The sequence below is a fragment of the Acanthopagrus latus genome, chromosome 9 (assembly GCF_904848185.1).
Source record: "Acanthopagrus latus isolate v.2019 chromosome 9, fAcaLat1.1, whole genome shotgun sequence".
In the NCBI taxonomy this organism is placed as follows: Eukaryota; Metazoa; Chordata; class Actinopteri; order Spariformes; family Sparidae; genus Acanthopagrus; species Acanthopagrus latus.
Genome location: NC_051047.1, coordinates 3797682 through 3813124, shown reverse-complemented (window position 1 = coordinate 3813124; position 15443 = coordinate 3797682). Strand labels below are relative to the sequence as shown.

The 15443-nt window shown below is 41.3% G+C and overlaps 1 protein-coding gene and 1 pseudogene across 1 annotated transcript; both read left to right on the top strand.

Moving 5' to 3' along the window:
- Positions 1 to 5799: 5799 nt before the first annotated feature.
- Positions 5800 to 6979, top strand: LOC119025989 (annotated as a pseudogene).
- A 7031-nt stretch (positions 6980 to 14010) lies between these two features.
- On the top strand, positions 14011 to 15145 carry LOC119025940 (trace amine-associated receptor 13c-like). Its single transcript, XM_037109970.1, has 2 exons — positions 14011 to 14183; positions 14347 to 15145. The coding sequence occupies exons 1-2, from the start codon at positions 14011 to 14013 to the stop codon at positions 15143 to 15145; spliced, it is 972 nt and encodes a 323-aa protein (XP_036965865.1).
- Positions 15146 to 15443: the final 298 nt, after the last annotated feature.

Here is a 15443-nt window from a genome sequence, read left to right as displayed (position 1 = left end):
AGACGATGGTAGTGGGTAAACAGATGTCTGAGATCAACTCATAGATGCATGGTCCTGTGATAGGAGAAGAGGACACTGAGCTGTGTGATGCAGAACATTTCCTGGTGGGTAGAAAGGCTCTGGCGCTGACATCAGCCATCTGGAGTGGCGGGTTGGGATGTGCAGTCAGCAAACTCTGTCAGCGGAGAATATGAGTTTACCAGGGGGAGGTGAAAATCTGGAATTTTCCACAATCTATACTTTTCTCTCTGACTTGTCTTTAAACAGTCTGGATCATCTTGGTGAGGCAGCACAGGGCTGTACTTAAACACACCGCGAGAACCGTGGGGACTCAACAAACCTGTGTTTCTGTGTAAATGTTCAACAGTGATGAAGCAACCTAGTCAGGATTTTAGCAGGTCAGAGTGTAATGTCATAGAATGCCACTTTGTTTAAACAGTGTGGTGAATTTTATATTTTGAACTGTGAATAATATTCAATGGTGTGACCTTCTCAATGTTTGCTGTGCACTATGGGAGCGATGGACATCGATTTAACTGTTTGCTGTGTCACGGTGGGTGTGTGTCTACCTGTCTTTCATCAACTGTCAAAACAAGGACACAAGTTCTTTCTTTGTTAACATATCACATTACAGAAACGTTTCATTTAAAAAAAAAAAAAATTATAAAACAATGTCACCCAAACATCCCCAGGTTGCTGCAGTGAGAATGTTATTCCTTTGTGAACAGATCAAAATACAGAAACATTTTATTAAAAAAAAAAAGTTCTGTAATCTGAGGCCTTAACAACATCCCCCCAAAATCCCAAGAATGTTACAACTAAAACATCCTTCCTTTGTTGACATACCACATTTAAGGAACATTTTATTATGTTCTTTTCTGTGATCTGCGGTATCAAAGCAGTTTCCGTGTGTAGCTTTGAGAATGTTTTTCCTTTGTCATCACATAACATTGTGGGAACATTTTATTAAAAAAAGTGCTGAAATCTGAGGCTTTAATAACATCCTGAAAACATGTTCCGCATGTTGCTTTGACAATGCTCCTCCGTTGATATTGTGTAACATTGTGGGAATGTTTTATTAAAAAAACTTTCTGTAATTGGATGCCTTAAAGACATGCCGAACTCTGAAAACAGAGTGTTGCTTTGAGAATATTTTTCCTTTGTTATCATCTAACATTGTGGGAGTGGGAACATTCTATAATCTGTGAACTGAACAACATCGCCAAAACATTCCCAGAATGTTGCAGACAAAACGTTGTACCTTTTCTAACATATCACATTACAGGAATGTTGTAGAAAAATGTTTTGTGAACTGAAGCCTTCATAACACCCTGAAAACGTTTTCCAAGTGTTGCTTACAGAATGTGCTTCCTCTGTTATCATTTAACACTGGAAGGGAAGGTTGAGAACAAGGTAAGGCTAGCAGCTGACTGCTAATGTAGCTTCTCGGACAAGTTAGTGCTACAGCAGAATCATTTTGTGTATTACGTTTCTGATCTTGCACATTATGTAATGCATGTCCTAGGGAAATGTCTGAATGTAGAAATATTTAGCTGTGTTTATTTAGCAATTTTACACAAACTAACCAAGCAGTGCCACATAGTACAAGCTAATGCTAACCGCGAGCTTCCAAGCTAACGCTGACTGCGAGCTTCTAAGTTCATCAGCACGGTCTACATGCAAACCCCGTCGGTCAAGCAGTATATACACACACCCTCTAAGTTTTTGGGATTTTGTGAAATAATGCATTTGAAAATGATTTTTAACTGGAATAACTTGGCAGAAACCAGGGCAAAACGAGTGTATGGTTGACAGCTACATAGAGATTAGATTCTCTGCCTGAGCCTGAGCCCGATCCCACCACTGTCCACGGCCGGGCTGGGCCCTTGATCAAGCATTTGTGTTTTTTTTTGTTTTTAATAACTAAAAATAATGACTATATTTCCAGATAGAAAACACATCTCACATCTCTCTCCCCCTCCATTTTTGTTTGTGTTTGTGGCACTGCGTAGTGAACATGTAAGTGCTCCTCATGCTGAAAACATGACTTTTCGCATACGTGACATCACTCAGGGAGTGGTGTCAGGTATGTGAAAGAGTGCAAAAATGTATGTTTTTACTGAGGAAAATGACATATAATTGTAAGGCACAGTGACTTGAATAAATAACTTAAATCTGACTACTGGTTTGGAACTACTAACGCGTTAGATTACTCGTTACTGAAAAAAAGTGGTTAGTGATTAGAGTAACTAAGGCATTGCAGCCGTAGTACTTGAATTTATACTGTAACAGTGCTGTCATGTGTTACTCCTATCCATATCTGGGAATGCTGTACAGTTTAATTAAACTGTGATTTGTTGAGAGCATTTGCCCATTTCTTGCAATTGTTTTCATGTTTGATTTTCTTTTTACTGTTCAAGACTGTACCTGGCTGCACTGCATCACAATGAAAATGCTAATAGAGGACAAACCACCACATCATCAGGGGATCTTCTTTTCAAACTGATCTTTCCAAAGTCCAGGAAGGGAGAGTGCAGAGCCCAACCAGTGAGGACAGAGGTGACATTCTGTAAGTTTTACAATTTTTTATTTAAACCCCACAAATTAAAATAAATATGGACACACATGACAGACTTGGACAGAAAGTAGGACTCAGATGCAGAGTGGGCGAAAGTACAATCAAATTTTATTAATCTGATTTTGGTATTCTCCAGGACGAATGAAAACAAAACGACTATGAAAAATCTCAGAAGACAAACAAGACGAACAACAAAGAACATGGAATAACAAAAAGCGCTCCCGAAGGAGGAACCTACTCTATTCTAGAGAAAATCTAAGATATTAATAATTACAAAAATAAAACTCTCCGAAGAGGAAACAACAGGCTATAAAATGTAACTGCTCTGGGTTATCAAAGTTAATCAACAAAAAATCACTCACAACGAGGAGAAAACAAAAGGCTATGAAAGTTCAAACTCAAAACTCAAAATACCTGACCAGAAAATTACAAAGAAAATTCACTCTCCTAGAGAGGCAAAATACAGATGAATAAAACAAGAAATATACTTATCACGACAAGGTTCAAGGCTGTGGTTAAAGGCTTTAGTATGCGACATGAAAGACGAAATACTTAGACGACGCAGACAGGGGAAGACAGAGACTTTATACACATGAGGAAGGGGAACACAGGTGGAAACAATCAGGAATCAGGGATGACGTCAGACCGGTGACACAGGAGGAAGGGTAAGTGACCTGAAACGAGAGGAGAATTACTTTCAAAATAAAACAGGAAGTTCACAAGACAGAGCCCAAGACAAGACAACCTCACCGCGATGTGACAACACAGGCATCACACAAAAGGTTGAAAATAAACACAAGCAAATACAATCTGAATTCTTTTAAGATGGCTTTCAAAATAAATAATAGAAAAGGAGAATGTATGAATAAGAAGTAATTAGGAGAAATAAGAGAAACTTTACAACACTACAGCACAAGGCTTTTTGGTTCTACTGCAATTTTCCTGTAAACATTATTTTTTGTTTGTTGCACTGCAGATTGCGTTGATACACTGTTGGACCTGATCTTCTTCGAGAAGGTTTTCCAGGACCCTGCCCCATATGTGAACGAGGTGCTGAAACTCATAATCCCTGAAGATCTCTCGGACCATGCAGACAGGCCGCACAACTCTCAATCTCCACCCCAGAGAGCCCCAGCACAAGCTTACAAACTTCTGCAGGCTGTATTGGCTGAACACAATTCAATATGAATTCAGGACTGAATGCTGACATCCATGGCAACTAGATAATTTCTTTGTTAATATTTTCATATTGATATTGAAGTTAATATATAAAGTTCAGCTGTTCCACTTCAGATATTTTTTTCTTGTTATTATTTCATACATGTCAACACATGTTTGCAAATGTTTCTTGCAATAAAATATCTTTCCTAGCTGTTCTGTGTCTTTTCATTGTTTGATATGTGCAGATACATTGAGGCAGACAGGTTCTTGGCCAGGACAGTCCACCATGTAATGGCAATTGTTAAATTGCATCCGCCTTACTGCAACTGAAGAGCAGTAAACACCAGCCAAGGTTTGGCCAAGCTTTATGATGTAAACACTCAAGGCAGGAGAAGGGGGTTGTTATCTGTAACAACGTGAGGCAGACGGCCAGTAAGCCCGTACAACTTCCGTTCGTCTGCAGTAACATAAAAGTAATGTTGAGGTAACAAACATAACTACAAATGAGAAACGTCCATATTCATTCTTGGCTTCTGACTTTCTTCTGGAGCCTCTTGTTGTTCTGGGTCGGACTCCAGCTCGAACTCGTACAGTTCCACCACAGTTTGTTGTTGGGCAGCCATTTCTTCCACCGACTCAACTGTTGCCATGGTCACACGATGCCATCCTCACGTCTTCCGCAAAGCGGGAAGAGGTGCGCGGTACCGTGGCCAGTGCACACAGTAGCTCCTTAGCATTTAAAGGGAAAGGCACTGAAACTGGCCACCTAGAGCAGGGCTGTGAAACTGGTGATTCAAAAACCCTGCAGTCCCTCAATAATTCAGCTTTTTTCGACCAAAGCATGTTAATAATATTCCATTTAGACATCAAGGAACCATTTCAAGAAGCAGAAATGGCCTTTAAGGGATATTAACAATCTACTAGATAGATAAAACAAGCAAGAACTAATGGAGAGATTTTGTTTTTCTAGAGAAATTATCCTTTTGCTGGCTGGCAAACGAGAGGTTACCATAAACCCTGCAACAGCAAGAAACCACTGTGTTCCTGCTGTTTTGTAAGTGTATGTAGTGTTACAGCCTTATGCTAAAGGAAGTTCACTGAACTCACTGGGTGAAGCTCTTGGACTATGCAAACTAACTGCATCACGGATTTTCTCAAGTGATAACCGTGTAAGAGGCCAATTCAAAACCTTGAACTCTCCGGACCATTCCTGAACAGCTTTAGCTGTGTTGCAGGGTGCATTACTCTATTGAGGGGGTACACTGCCATTGGGGAGTGCCATTGCCATGAGGGGGTGTACTTGGTCTGCAACCATTTTTGGGCAGGTGGTGTATCTCCAATCAGCACCCAAGGTTTCCCAGCATAAGGTTTGATTCTAACAGGATGGTAAATGATATTCACTTCACCTGTCTGTGGTTTTAACGTTATAGCTATTCAGTGTATATTCAACAATAATTCTGTTTTTGCACATTGCAGTATTTTTTGTGGGCTTTTGTTTGACTTATTGAATAACCACAATCTGATTTATGTCAGGGTTATTTAAAAATGACTTACTCTTTCTAGTACACCTTTTTTTATTTTCCTGATATTAGAATTTTGGCTTGTCAGCGAGAACTTTTGAGAAAAACAAAATACCATGCACCAATGACTTTCCAAGTTCATATGAGACATGAAAAGACCTCATCTAAATGCTATCAGTGTCTCCCACCAGTGATTTTGCTTAAATTGACAGCTAATGCCAAATGACACCATAACTTTCCCAAAAACTGAAACTGAAAAAGATAAGTAGTGTACATTTGATAGGATTTCTACCAGATGGGATGTTCACTGTATCCCACCTGGTGGGCTCAGACATCTAGCAGATTGTCAAAGGAGGAGATACTTAAGTCATCATATTGAGGATGATTGGCACTGAAGGCATAATACTTGAATCTCTATGGAGAGAAAAGGATCAGCAGAGCTGAGGAGGAAGGAGGGCTGTGCCCAGAGGATAGCGATGAATTAGTTGTATAACAGAAAGCCTTGGTTAACAAGCTCAGCAGGTTCTCTTTTCTCTGGTGATGGAGACCTTGAAGGAAACTGAACTCTGCTTTCCAAAACTCCTCAAAAGCTCCTGCAGGAAGCCAATACGTCCTCACTTTGAGACCATGCTGATTTAAATTTTGCTGTCTTTCATCGCTCTGCTCACTGCAGCTCTTAACCTGCTGGTCATCATCTCTATCTCCCACTTCAAGTAGACATTGATTAATTCACTGATACATAACTGTCACTTATGTAACTGATACATAATAACAGAGAGTCTTGCCTGATATTAGACTGTGAGACATAGTAATCTGATTGTATTTCAGTCATGCGCTCTCTCTGCTGTTATCTCAATGGTAATTGAGGCTACAAATATTGATAAATATGTTGCTGGTCTTCCTCTCCAGGCAGCTCCACACCCCCACCAACCTCCTCCTCCTCTCTCTGGCAGTCTCAGATTTCTTCGTTGGCCTCCTCATGTTCGTTCAAATTGACCTCGTAGATGGATGCTGGTTCCTCGGTGACCTCATGTGTACTGTATATCAGTATGCAGCATATGTTATTGCGTCCTCTTCAGTAGGAAATATGGTGCTCGTCTCTGTTGACCGCTATGTGGCTATTTGTCATCCTCTGCATTACTCCAGTGAAATCACGCGAAAAAGAGTTCAGATGTGTGTTTGTCTGTGTTGGATATGCTCTGTAATTTTTGAGAGTCTGATCCTAAAGGATATATTCGAACAACCAGGCAGGTATCACTCCTGCGTTGGGGAGTGTATAGTTTTCATTAACTACATCGCAGGACTTGCATGTCTCACTTTTTCCTTCATTGTTCCCATTACTGTTATTGTTGTTTTGTATATGAGAATATTTGTGGTGGCTGTATCTCAGGCTCGTGCCATGCGGTCTCATATTGCAGCCTTCAAAAAAACAGGGAAAGTAACTGCAAAGAAATCTGAAATGAAAGCAGCCAGGATGCTTGGAGTTGTAGTAATTTTGTTTCTGATATGTCTCTTCCCATATTATTGTGTTGCTCTTACAGGCCAAGATAACTTGCTTAATACTTCATCTGCTGCCTTTGCAATATGTCTGTATTATTTTAACTCCTGTCTAAATCCTGTGGTTTATGCCTTTTGCTATCCCTGGTTCAGAAAAGCAATTAAGCTCATAGTTAAACTTAAGATACTGCAGCCTGACTCCAGTGAGATGAACATACTGTAGAGACACTCTGTATGGGGCCTGAAATGAGACCCTGAGCATAAATAGACAAATGAACATGACACAGTGAAGAGTAATTAAATGCTGCAAATAATATGTGTGTCTTTACATTGCATATGCTATTGTGTGTTAAGCACAGTGTTGCGAAGAGAACTGAGATTCCATTCCCAACCTCTAGTAGTGTTTTTTTCAGATGTTATAATCCACATCAGAAGACAGTGTTTGAAAGTGTACTCCATTTTAAACTTGACTGAAGTCCCTGACCCACAGACGTGAGTGGGTAATGTGTTTTCATTAGTGATACAAGCCAGTCCTTCAGTGCAGCCATTTGGTATGTGAACACCTACAAACACAAATAAGCTAAGAGCCAGCAATTTACAATAAACCCAGAACCTCAAGAAGAACAAACAAATTAAAAAAGAGCACTTATAAATTAAACAATGTTGGAGCATACCAACCCACCTGAAAAAAACCTTAGGCTTTTGGGGTATTTGTTGTCTAGTAATTTTGTTCTGATTCCTTATGGCTTCAATAAACCATTAAACAAGTAAGACAAAAGAGTTGATTTAAAAAAATAAAAAAAAAAATACATTCCATCTCCGAGGGATTGTCTCTCAGCTTCATTACCTTTTAAAGAACAAAAGGTCCACTAAGTAATTCTATAAAAACAGCACTCAATCCTCAGAAATATGCAATTCACTTGTTCGATCACTTACTCTTCTCAATCATTGCAGAAGTAAAATGTATGCCCAATATAGCCTTTAAATTCAACACAAAATAATTTGAGCACTGATATATTGTTGGAGATTTTTCTTTTTCAGTATGTTTCCTCCTAAGCTATGCAAATGGCATGAGTTCAGAATGAGATATAAGATGAGATAGCCATGACAGTTTGGATTGAATTTATGGTCCCCAGGGAGGCAGTGTACTGACTGTGGATACCCTAATTTCACCACACTTCCACCACTACTTTGACATTTGTGGCTTTTAGGGAAATGTCCTGATAACTATGAGAATGAATGTCTTGCAAATGCATTTGTTGGAGTCATGTGCTGCTGTCATATAGTCCGTTTTGCAATTAGGTTCCTAATTGAGTAAATAATGGCAGACATAATGGCAACCATAAAAAGAACTCTTCCAATTCTGAGAAAAGGTGAACAATACTTAGTACAGATGTCATCTAGCATAGAAAATACTGGACTTTTTTTATTCAAGATTCAAGATTCAAGATTCAAGAATCTTGAATCTTGAATAAAAAAAGTCCAGTATTTTCTATTCTATTCTATTATGGAAGGAAAGGGGATTTTTCTGTCCCACAATTCCTTGCAGCAGCAACATTCAAATCAACACACATCTCAGCTGTTCACAGAATTAAAGGATCAGCTTTTCACAGTACACATCCAGCCTGTATCGGCCCTAAACACTTCAAAGCACCATCAATTCAACATTCAGAGTTGCTTTGTTGTGTTCTGTAAAGCATTTTTTTTCATCAGATCACAAAGTAAAAATGATATGAGACATTTGCGTCCAGATATTTTGAACAAAGCATGGTTAAATTTAACCCAGGTTACAAATGTAACCCTTACCCTTCATGTGACAAATAAATAGGGGGTTTGATTTGAAATAATCTTACAAAGAAGGAAAAAATAGGATTCATAATCAAAATCTAAAATATGTCAATAAATAAAAATATGAAGAATCATAAATTGAATTAATGTATACAAGTTTATTTATATTTGTTAAAAGGGGTATTTCATTTCATTTCATTTCATGTGTGGCGAATGTGCCTTCTCAAAATGTACAAGATTCAGATGACATGGGGACTTCACGTGATGTAATGTAACCAATCAGGCGCCGTCGGGTGTATGTGGCATGATGAGGTGGCTGCATGCTAATCTCCGCTGCAGATATTTTTGTTTAGGGGGAAGAGAACCAGATATTCTGACATCTTTGTCACTGTTATCATCGGTGCCGAGAGCAAAATCTTTTTTTGCTGTGGACTGATTAAGTGGACCGTGTGTTTGCGGCAGAGACCAGGGAGAACTGTGACCTGGACTGATGAGAGCCATGTGATCTGCATTGTGCCAGAGTGTGTGTGTGTGTGTATATAATGCTTGAGCCTCTGGCCGGGCCTTTTTCTTTATATGGATTCCTTGTTCCAAGATCTCCATGAAGACTCCTCTTGCTGGATTCTTCCTGTTTTGTAAAGGTAGCAGGGAGACTCAGTAGTATTGACGAGCCATTTAAAACCAAACTGTGATCTTATCTTGTGATCTGAGGATTTATTTTGTGAACTGTAAACAAAAGGTATAAAACTCACCTCTCCAGCTGCAGGCTCGTTGTGGGGAAGCCCTGTTAGTCAATTACTGAGGATGCTAAAACTACATAACCTAGCGGTCTGCAAACTTTAACTCTCGAGGGGGGTCCTGCTTGATGTCTAGGTGTGTTAGAACATGGATTAAACTTACACCAGAATATCCCTTTAAAACTGCACCTGCAAGAACTAGTGGAAAAGGTTGAGTGGCTGGTTTAGGTGAAAATAGTGGCTGAAAATGGACCGAGTGGTGTAGGGTGAGGATTTCAATGACTCAGTTAAGGTCAGTCTGCAGGTGAACTTCATAGTGTGTAGTGATTTATAATGTTAACAACATTGAGGTTGTCTGAATGAATGAGGATAACCTAATTGTTTTAGAAAAATATGACTCTCCCAGGACATTCCGTCTCCATACTATAGGATGTTGATGTCATACATACCCTGTATGAATGTTAAGGTCTGGATAAGGGCACAATGACGTCTGCCCTATCAGTTTATATATCATGGTCTTTACAACTTAGCAATTCAAAGCTACTGTAGATACAAGCAAAAGTTGATTGTTTGTGTAAACTTGCAGGATGGCCTTTGATCTGTCTTTGATAGATCAACTTCCTGTCTGCTACCCATTTTCTTTCTATTCCTCACTTGGCCAGGGATGAGAAGCTCTGCAGTAACTTCTCCCTTCCTTCAGATACCATGTATGGGAAGGATGATTTCTGAGCTGTAGATTTAACCTGAAACTAGAGAGGCTACAGAAGGAATGACTTGGCATTACACAGTGCACACAGATGTGTTGTTAAGTTGTTCCTCGATCGAGTTTGTATAAACTACTTCAACGTAAGACATCAGTGTCTCTGAGTCTTCTTCATCTCTCCTGAATGGTCAAGCCTGTGTGAATTCTACAATACCTTTGGACAACTCATGCCACCAAAGAAGGTGGTGACGACGAGTTGGTATGAGGAGCGAGGACAGTTCTGGAGGCCAACCAGTGGAAAACCATCTGCTGCCATTGAAACCTCCAAATCTGATTAAGGGTGCTGCGTTAACCTACAGCTGAATGTCGTTGTGTTGAGTAATGTGGTTGTCAAAGATAAAAATGAAAGGTTGTTCCAAGAGGAACAGTAGATGTGCCAGCTCCAATTTGCTTGGGAATGGAGGGCTAGAGAATGGACTAACCACTCACAAGCTGGGCACACTGGATCCCGGTGTACTATATGATGGCTGTTTTACTGAGCTGTACATACAGCCATGGATGAAAGTATTGGCAACCTGAAACTTTTCCAGAAAATGCACAATTTCTCCCAGAAAAGTGTTGCAATTACAAATATTTTGGCATATTTATTTATTTCCTTTAAGTGCATTGGAACAACACAAAGAAGCAGAACACAAAGCCAAATTTGACATAATTTTGCACAAAACTCAAAAATTGGGTCGTACAAAATTATTAGCACCCTCAACTTAATAGATAGATAGATAGATAGATAGATAGATAGATAGATAGATAGATAGATAGATAGATAGATAGATAGATAGATAGATAGATATACTTTATTAATCCCAAGCTGGGAAATTTTGGCGTAGCAGCAGTATTTACATACATAAAAGATATAAGCAACACACTGAAATAACAAGAAGAAATAACATATTAATTACAGTATAAAATGCAATGTACAAATATACACAGTATAGATAATGTATAAAAAGAGGTAGTTATTATAGTGCAAAAAATAAAATAAAATATAAGGTGCAGTGAAACAGATAAATAAATAATCAGCAGTGGACCGGTGGGCATAAGAAAAACAGTGTGCATGTACTGTATTAGATGACCAGATTATATAACTATTATTGTACAGTTTGATGGCATGTAGCAGGAAAGAAAAACAGAAAAAACAAATAAAGTGCGAATGGACTGTATGGAAAGACCAGATTATTTAACTATTGTTATAAAGTCTGATGGCATGTGGCAGGAAAGATTTCCTGTATCTGTCCTTTCGACAACGGAGCTGGAGCAGCCTGTGAGAGAAGGTGCTCCGCTGTCTGTCTACTGTGTGATGGAGAGGGTGCTGATCATTGTCCATGATGGAAAGTAACACATTCAGCATTCTCCTTTCCACCACGGTCTCAAAAGTGTCCAGCCTGAGACTGAGCACAGAGCCAGCCTTCCTGATGATTTTGTCAAGTCTGTTGGTGTCGCTGGCTCTGATGCAACTGCCCCAACAAACGGCAGCAAAGAAAATGGTGCTGGCAACTACAGACTGGTAGAAGATCTCCAACATCTTGCTGCACACGTTGAAGGATCTCAGCTTCCTCAGGAAATAGAGTCTGCTCATCCCCTTCTTGTAAACAGCCTCCGTATTTGACTTCCAGTCCAGTCTGTTGTTGATCACAACTCCCAGGTATTTGTAGTCCTCCACCTCTTCCACCACCTCCCCCCTGATCCGCAGTGGCTGTGAAGGCATCTTCTTCCTCCTGAAGTCGATCACCATCTCTCTGGTCTTGTTGACGTTCAGCCTCAGGTGATTCTGTTTGGACCACTCCACAAAGTTGTCCACCAGTGTCCTGTACTCACCCTCCTCTCCGTCTCTTATACACCCTACAACAGCTGAGTCATCAGAAAACTTCTGGAGATGACATGACTCAGAGTTGTACTGAAAGTCAGTGGTGTATACGGTGAAGAGAAAAGGAGAAAGCACAGTTCCCTGTGGAGCTCCTATATCACTGACCACCACATCAGACAGGACACTGCCCAGACGGACAAACTGTGGCCTGTCTGTCAGGTAATCAGTAATCCAGGAGATCACTGTGTCGTTAACACCAATCCCCCGCAGCTTCTCACCCAGCAGCAGTGGTTGAATGGTGTTGAAAGCACTGGAGAAGTCAAAAAAAGTGATCCTCACAGTGCTTCCTCCACCATCCAAATGCATATGGGCTCGTTGCAGCAGGTAAATGACAGCATCGTCGACACCTAAATGTGGCTGATAGGCAAACTGTAAAGGGTCCAAAAACATCCTCACCTGTGGCCTCAGCTGGGCTAAGACCAGTCTCTCCAGGACTTTCATCACATGAGATGTGAGGGCGACTGGTCTGTAGTCTGCCGGGTCGGATGGCCTCGACTTCTTGGGGACTGGAACCAGGCAGGATGTCTTCCACAGTGTCGGGACTTTCTCCTGACTCAGGCTCAAGTTGTAAAGATGTCCCAGTACAGGAGACAGCTGGCTGGCACAGGTCTTCAGGATCCTGGGTGTGATGCCATCAGGGCCTGCAGCCTTTCGCTGGTGTAATCTCTCCAGCTGCCTCTTTACCTGGCCTGTAGTCACTGTTGGGTGGGGGTTGATGGGGATGTCATCAGTTGAGGAGGTGGAGGAGATGGAGGGGGGACAGATGGAGAGGTGTTGTAGAGGAGAAGAGTGCTGGGGGGAGGGTCGGGCCATTTGGGACAACATGGGTGTGTGGGGGGCTGGAGGTGTTGAAGGGGGGCTGGCCGGAGGAGAGCTAAACCTGTTAAAAAAGTGGTTGAACTGGTTTGCTCTATCCAGGCTCCCAGACGTCTGCTTGTCTCTCCCCTTCATCCCTGTGATGTTCTTAATTCCAGTCCACACATCTCTCACGTTGTTCTGTTGGAGTTCGGCCTCCAGCTTCCTCCTGTAGCTGTCTTTGCATGTCCTCAGGGTATCCCTGAGTTCATGCAACTCAGTGGAGTAGCAGTGGCTCTACTCCGAGCTCCTCCCGGGTAACAGCGCTCCTCGCCCTATCCTATCTCTAAGGGAGCACCCCACCAACCTACGGAGGAAACTCATTTCAGCAGCTTGTACCTGGGATCTTATTCTTTCAGTCATGACCCAAAGTTCAGGACCATAGGTGAGGGTAGGAATGTAGACTGACCAGTAAATCGAGAGCTTCGCCTTTCGACTCAGCTTCAAAACTCTTCACCACGACAGACCAATACACCGACAGCATCACTGCGGCCGCTGCACCAATCCGCCTGTCAATCTCACGCTCCATCCTTCCCTCACTCATGAACAAGACCCCAAGATGCTTAAACTCCTCCACCTGAGGCAGTAGCTCTCCCCCAACCTGGAGGGGACAAGCCACGAAAAGCAGAGATGAAATCCTGTGGCTCCCGAACCAGACCCCCTCGGCCTGTGACTGCGCCTAGAAATTATGTCCATAAAAATAATGAACAGAACCGGTGACAAAGGGCAGCCCTGCCGGAGTCCAACATGGTCTCTAGCCGGTACCGCTAAACCTCTCACACCATCTCAGGCTCTTTCCCCCCAATGAGGTGACATTCCATGTCCCATTGGCTAGAGTCACCGTCGGGGGATTGCGTCGCCGGGGCCCCAGCCTAAAGAGCTAGGAATCTACCCACTGTAGTTTGACAAAATAGGGGCCCCCAAACAGCATCTTGCATAGGGCCCCCAAAGATACAGAAACAGTCCTGGATAGGATGCAAAGAGCAACATTTACCTCCTGAGCATAGTTAACTTTGACCTGTGACATCTGGCAGATGGCCAAAGCTGGAGATAATAAACCAAAGTCACCAACATTGAGGAGGATAAGCAAAGAAGGCATAATACTTCAATCTCTATGGAGAGGAACAAAGCAGCAGAGGTGAGGAGGAAGGAGGGCTGGATTGGAAGGATGATGATAAATGAGATGTATGACAGAAAGCTTTGGTCAAAAACCTGCCAGAGCTCTGCTGGTGATCATCTCTCTGGTGATGGAGACCTTGGAGGACACTGAACTCTGCTTTCCAGAACTCCTCAACAGCTCCTGCAGGAAGACGATACGTCCTCACTTAGAGACTACACTGATTTCCATTCTTCTTTCCTTCAGCTCTCTTCTCACTGCAGCTCTTAACCTGCTGGTCATCATCTCTATTTCCCACTTCAAGTAGATATCCATTTATTTATTAAACTCATGAATAGCAGTAAAAAGTATTGAAATTTAATATGAATAGTAATATGAATGTATTTCAGTCATGTGCTCGATCTGCTGTTATCTGAATCATTGATATGATAAATAATGATAAATTCATTCTGGTCTTCCCCTCCAGGCAGCTCCACACCCCTACAAACCTCCTCCTCCTCTCTCTGGCTGTCTCAGATTTCTTCTTTGGTCTCCTCACGTTCTTTCAAATTGTACTAATAGATGGCTGCTGGTACCTCATGTGTATTCTGTATCAGTATTTAAATTATATTATTTCCTCAGCTTCAACAGGATCCATGGTGCTCATATCTGTTGACCGCTATGTGGCTATTTGTCATCCTCTGCATTACTCCACTGAAATCACACAAAAAAGAGTTCAGATGTGTGTTTGTCTGTGTTGGGTATGCTCTGTAATTTTTCAAAGTCTGATCCTGAAGGATATATTCAAACAACCTGGCAGGTATAACTCCTGTGTTGGGGAGTGTATATATTTCATTAACTACATTGCAGGACTTGCAGATCTCACTTTTTCCTTTGTTGTTCCCATTACTGTTATTGTTGTTTTGTATATGAGAATATTTGTGGTGGCTGTGTCTCAGGCTCGTGCCATGCGGTCTCATATTACAGCTGTCACACAATTAGGGAAAGTAACTGCAAAGAAATCTGAAATGAAAGCAGCCAGGACTCTTGGAGTTGTTGTAGTTTTGTTTATAATATGTCTCTGTCCATATTATTGTGTTGCTCTGACAGGTCAAGATAACTTGCTCAATGATTCATCTTCTGCCTTTGTTTTGTGGTTGTATAGTTTTAACTCCTGTCTAAATCCTGTGGTTTATTCCTTTTTCTATCCCTGGTTCAGAAAATCAGTTAAGCTCATAGTTACATTCAAGATACTGCAGCCTGACACTGAGGCAAACATACTGTAGAAAGACACTGCATGGGGCCTGAAATTGGACCCTGAGCATGAATAGACAAATGACCATGTCAAGAAGAAGACTAATTAATTGCTACCATTTGATATTCTGTCTCTGAGTCCAAAACAGAGAAGCAACTTTAGGCTTGTTGATTATCCATTATTTCTTTCAAAACAGCATTGGGTTACTGGGTAGTCTGTATATATCAGGACTGTTACCTTTTTTGTGGTGGTGGCTGTGTGGTAAGCACAGTTGAGTGAGGAAAACAGAGAAAATGAAATGTTTAGAAATGTTTTTTTTCAGATGTTAT

Excerpts from the sequence above, each read along its gene's own strand:
- LOC119025940 (XM_037109970.1), top strand. The coding sequence starts at position 14,011 with ATGGAGACCTTGGAGGACACTGAACTCTGCTTTCCAGAACTCCTCAAC. Across the intron at positions 14,184-14,346 it reads ATCTCTATTTCCCACTTCAA|GCAGCTCCACACCCCTACAA; the intron begins GTAGATATCCAT and ends CTTCCCCTCCAG.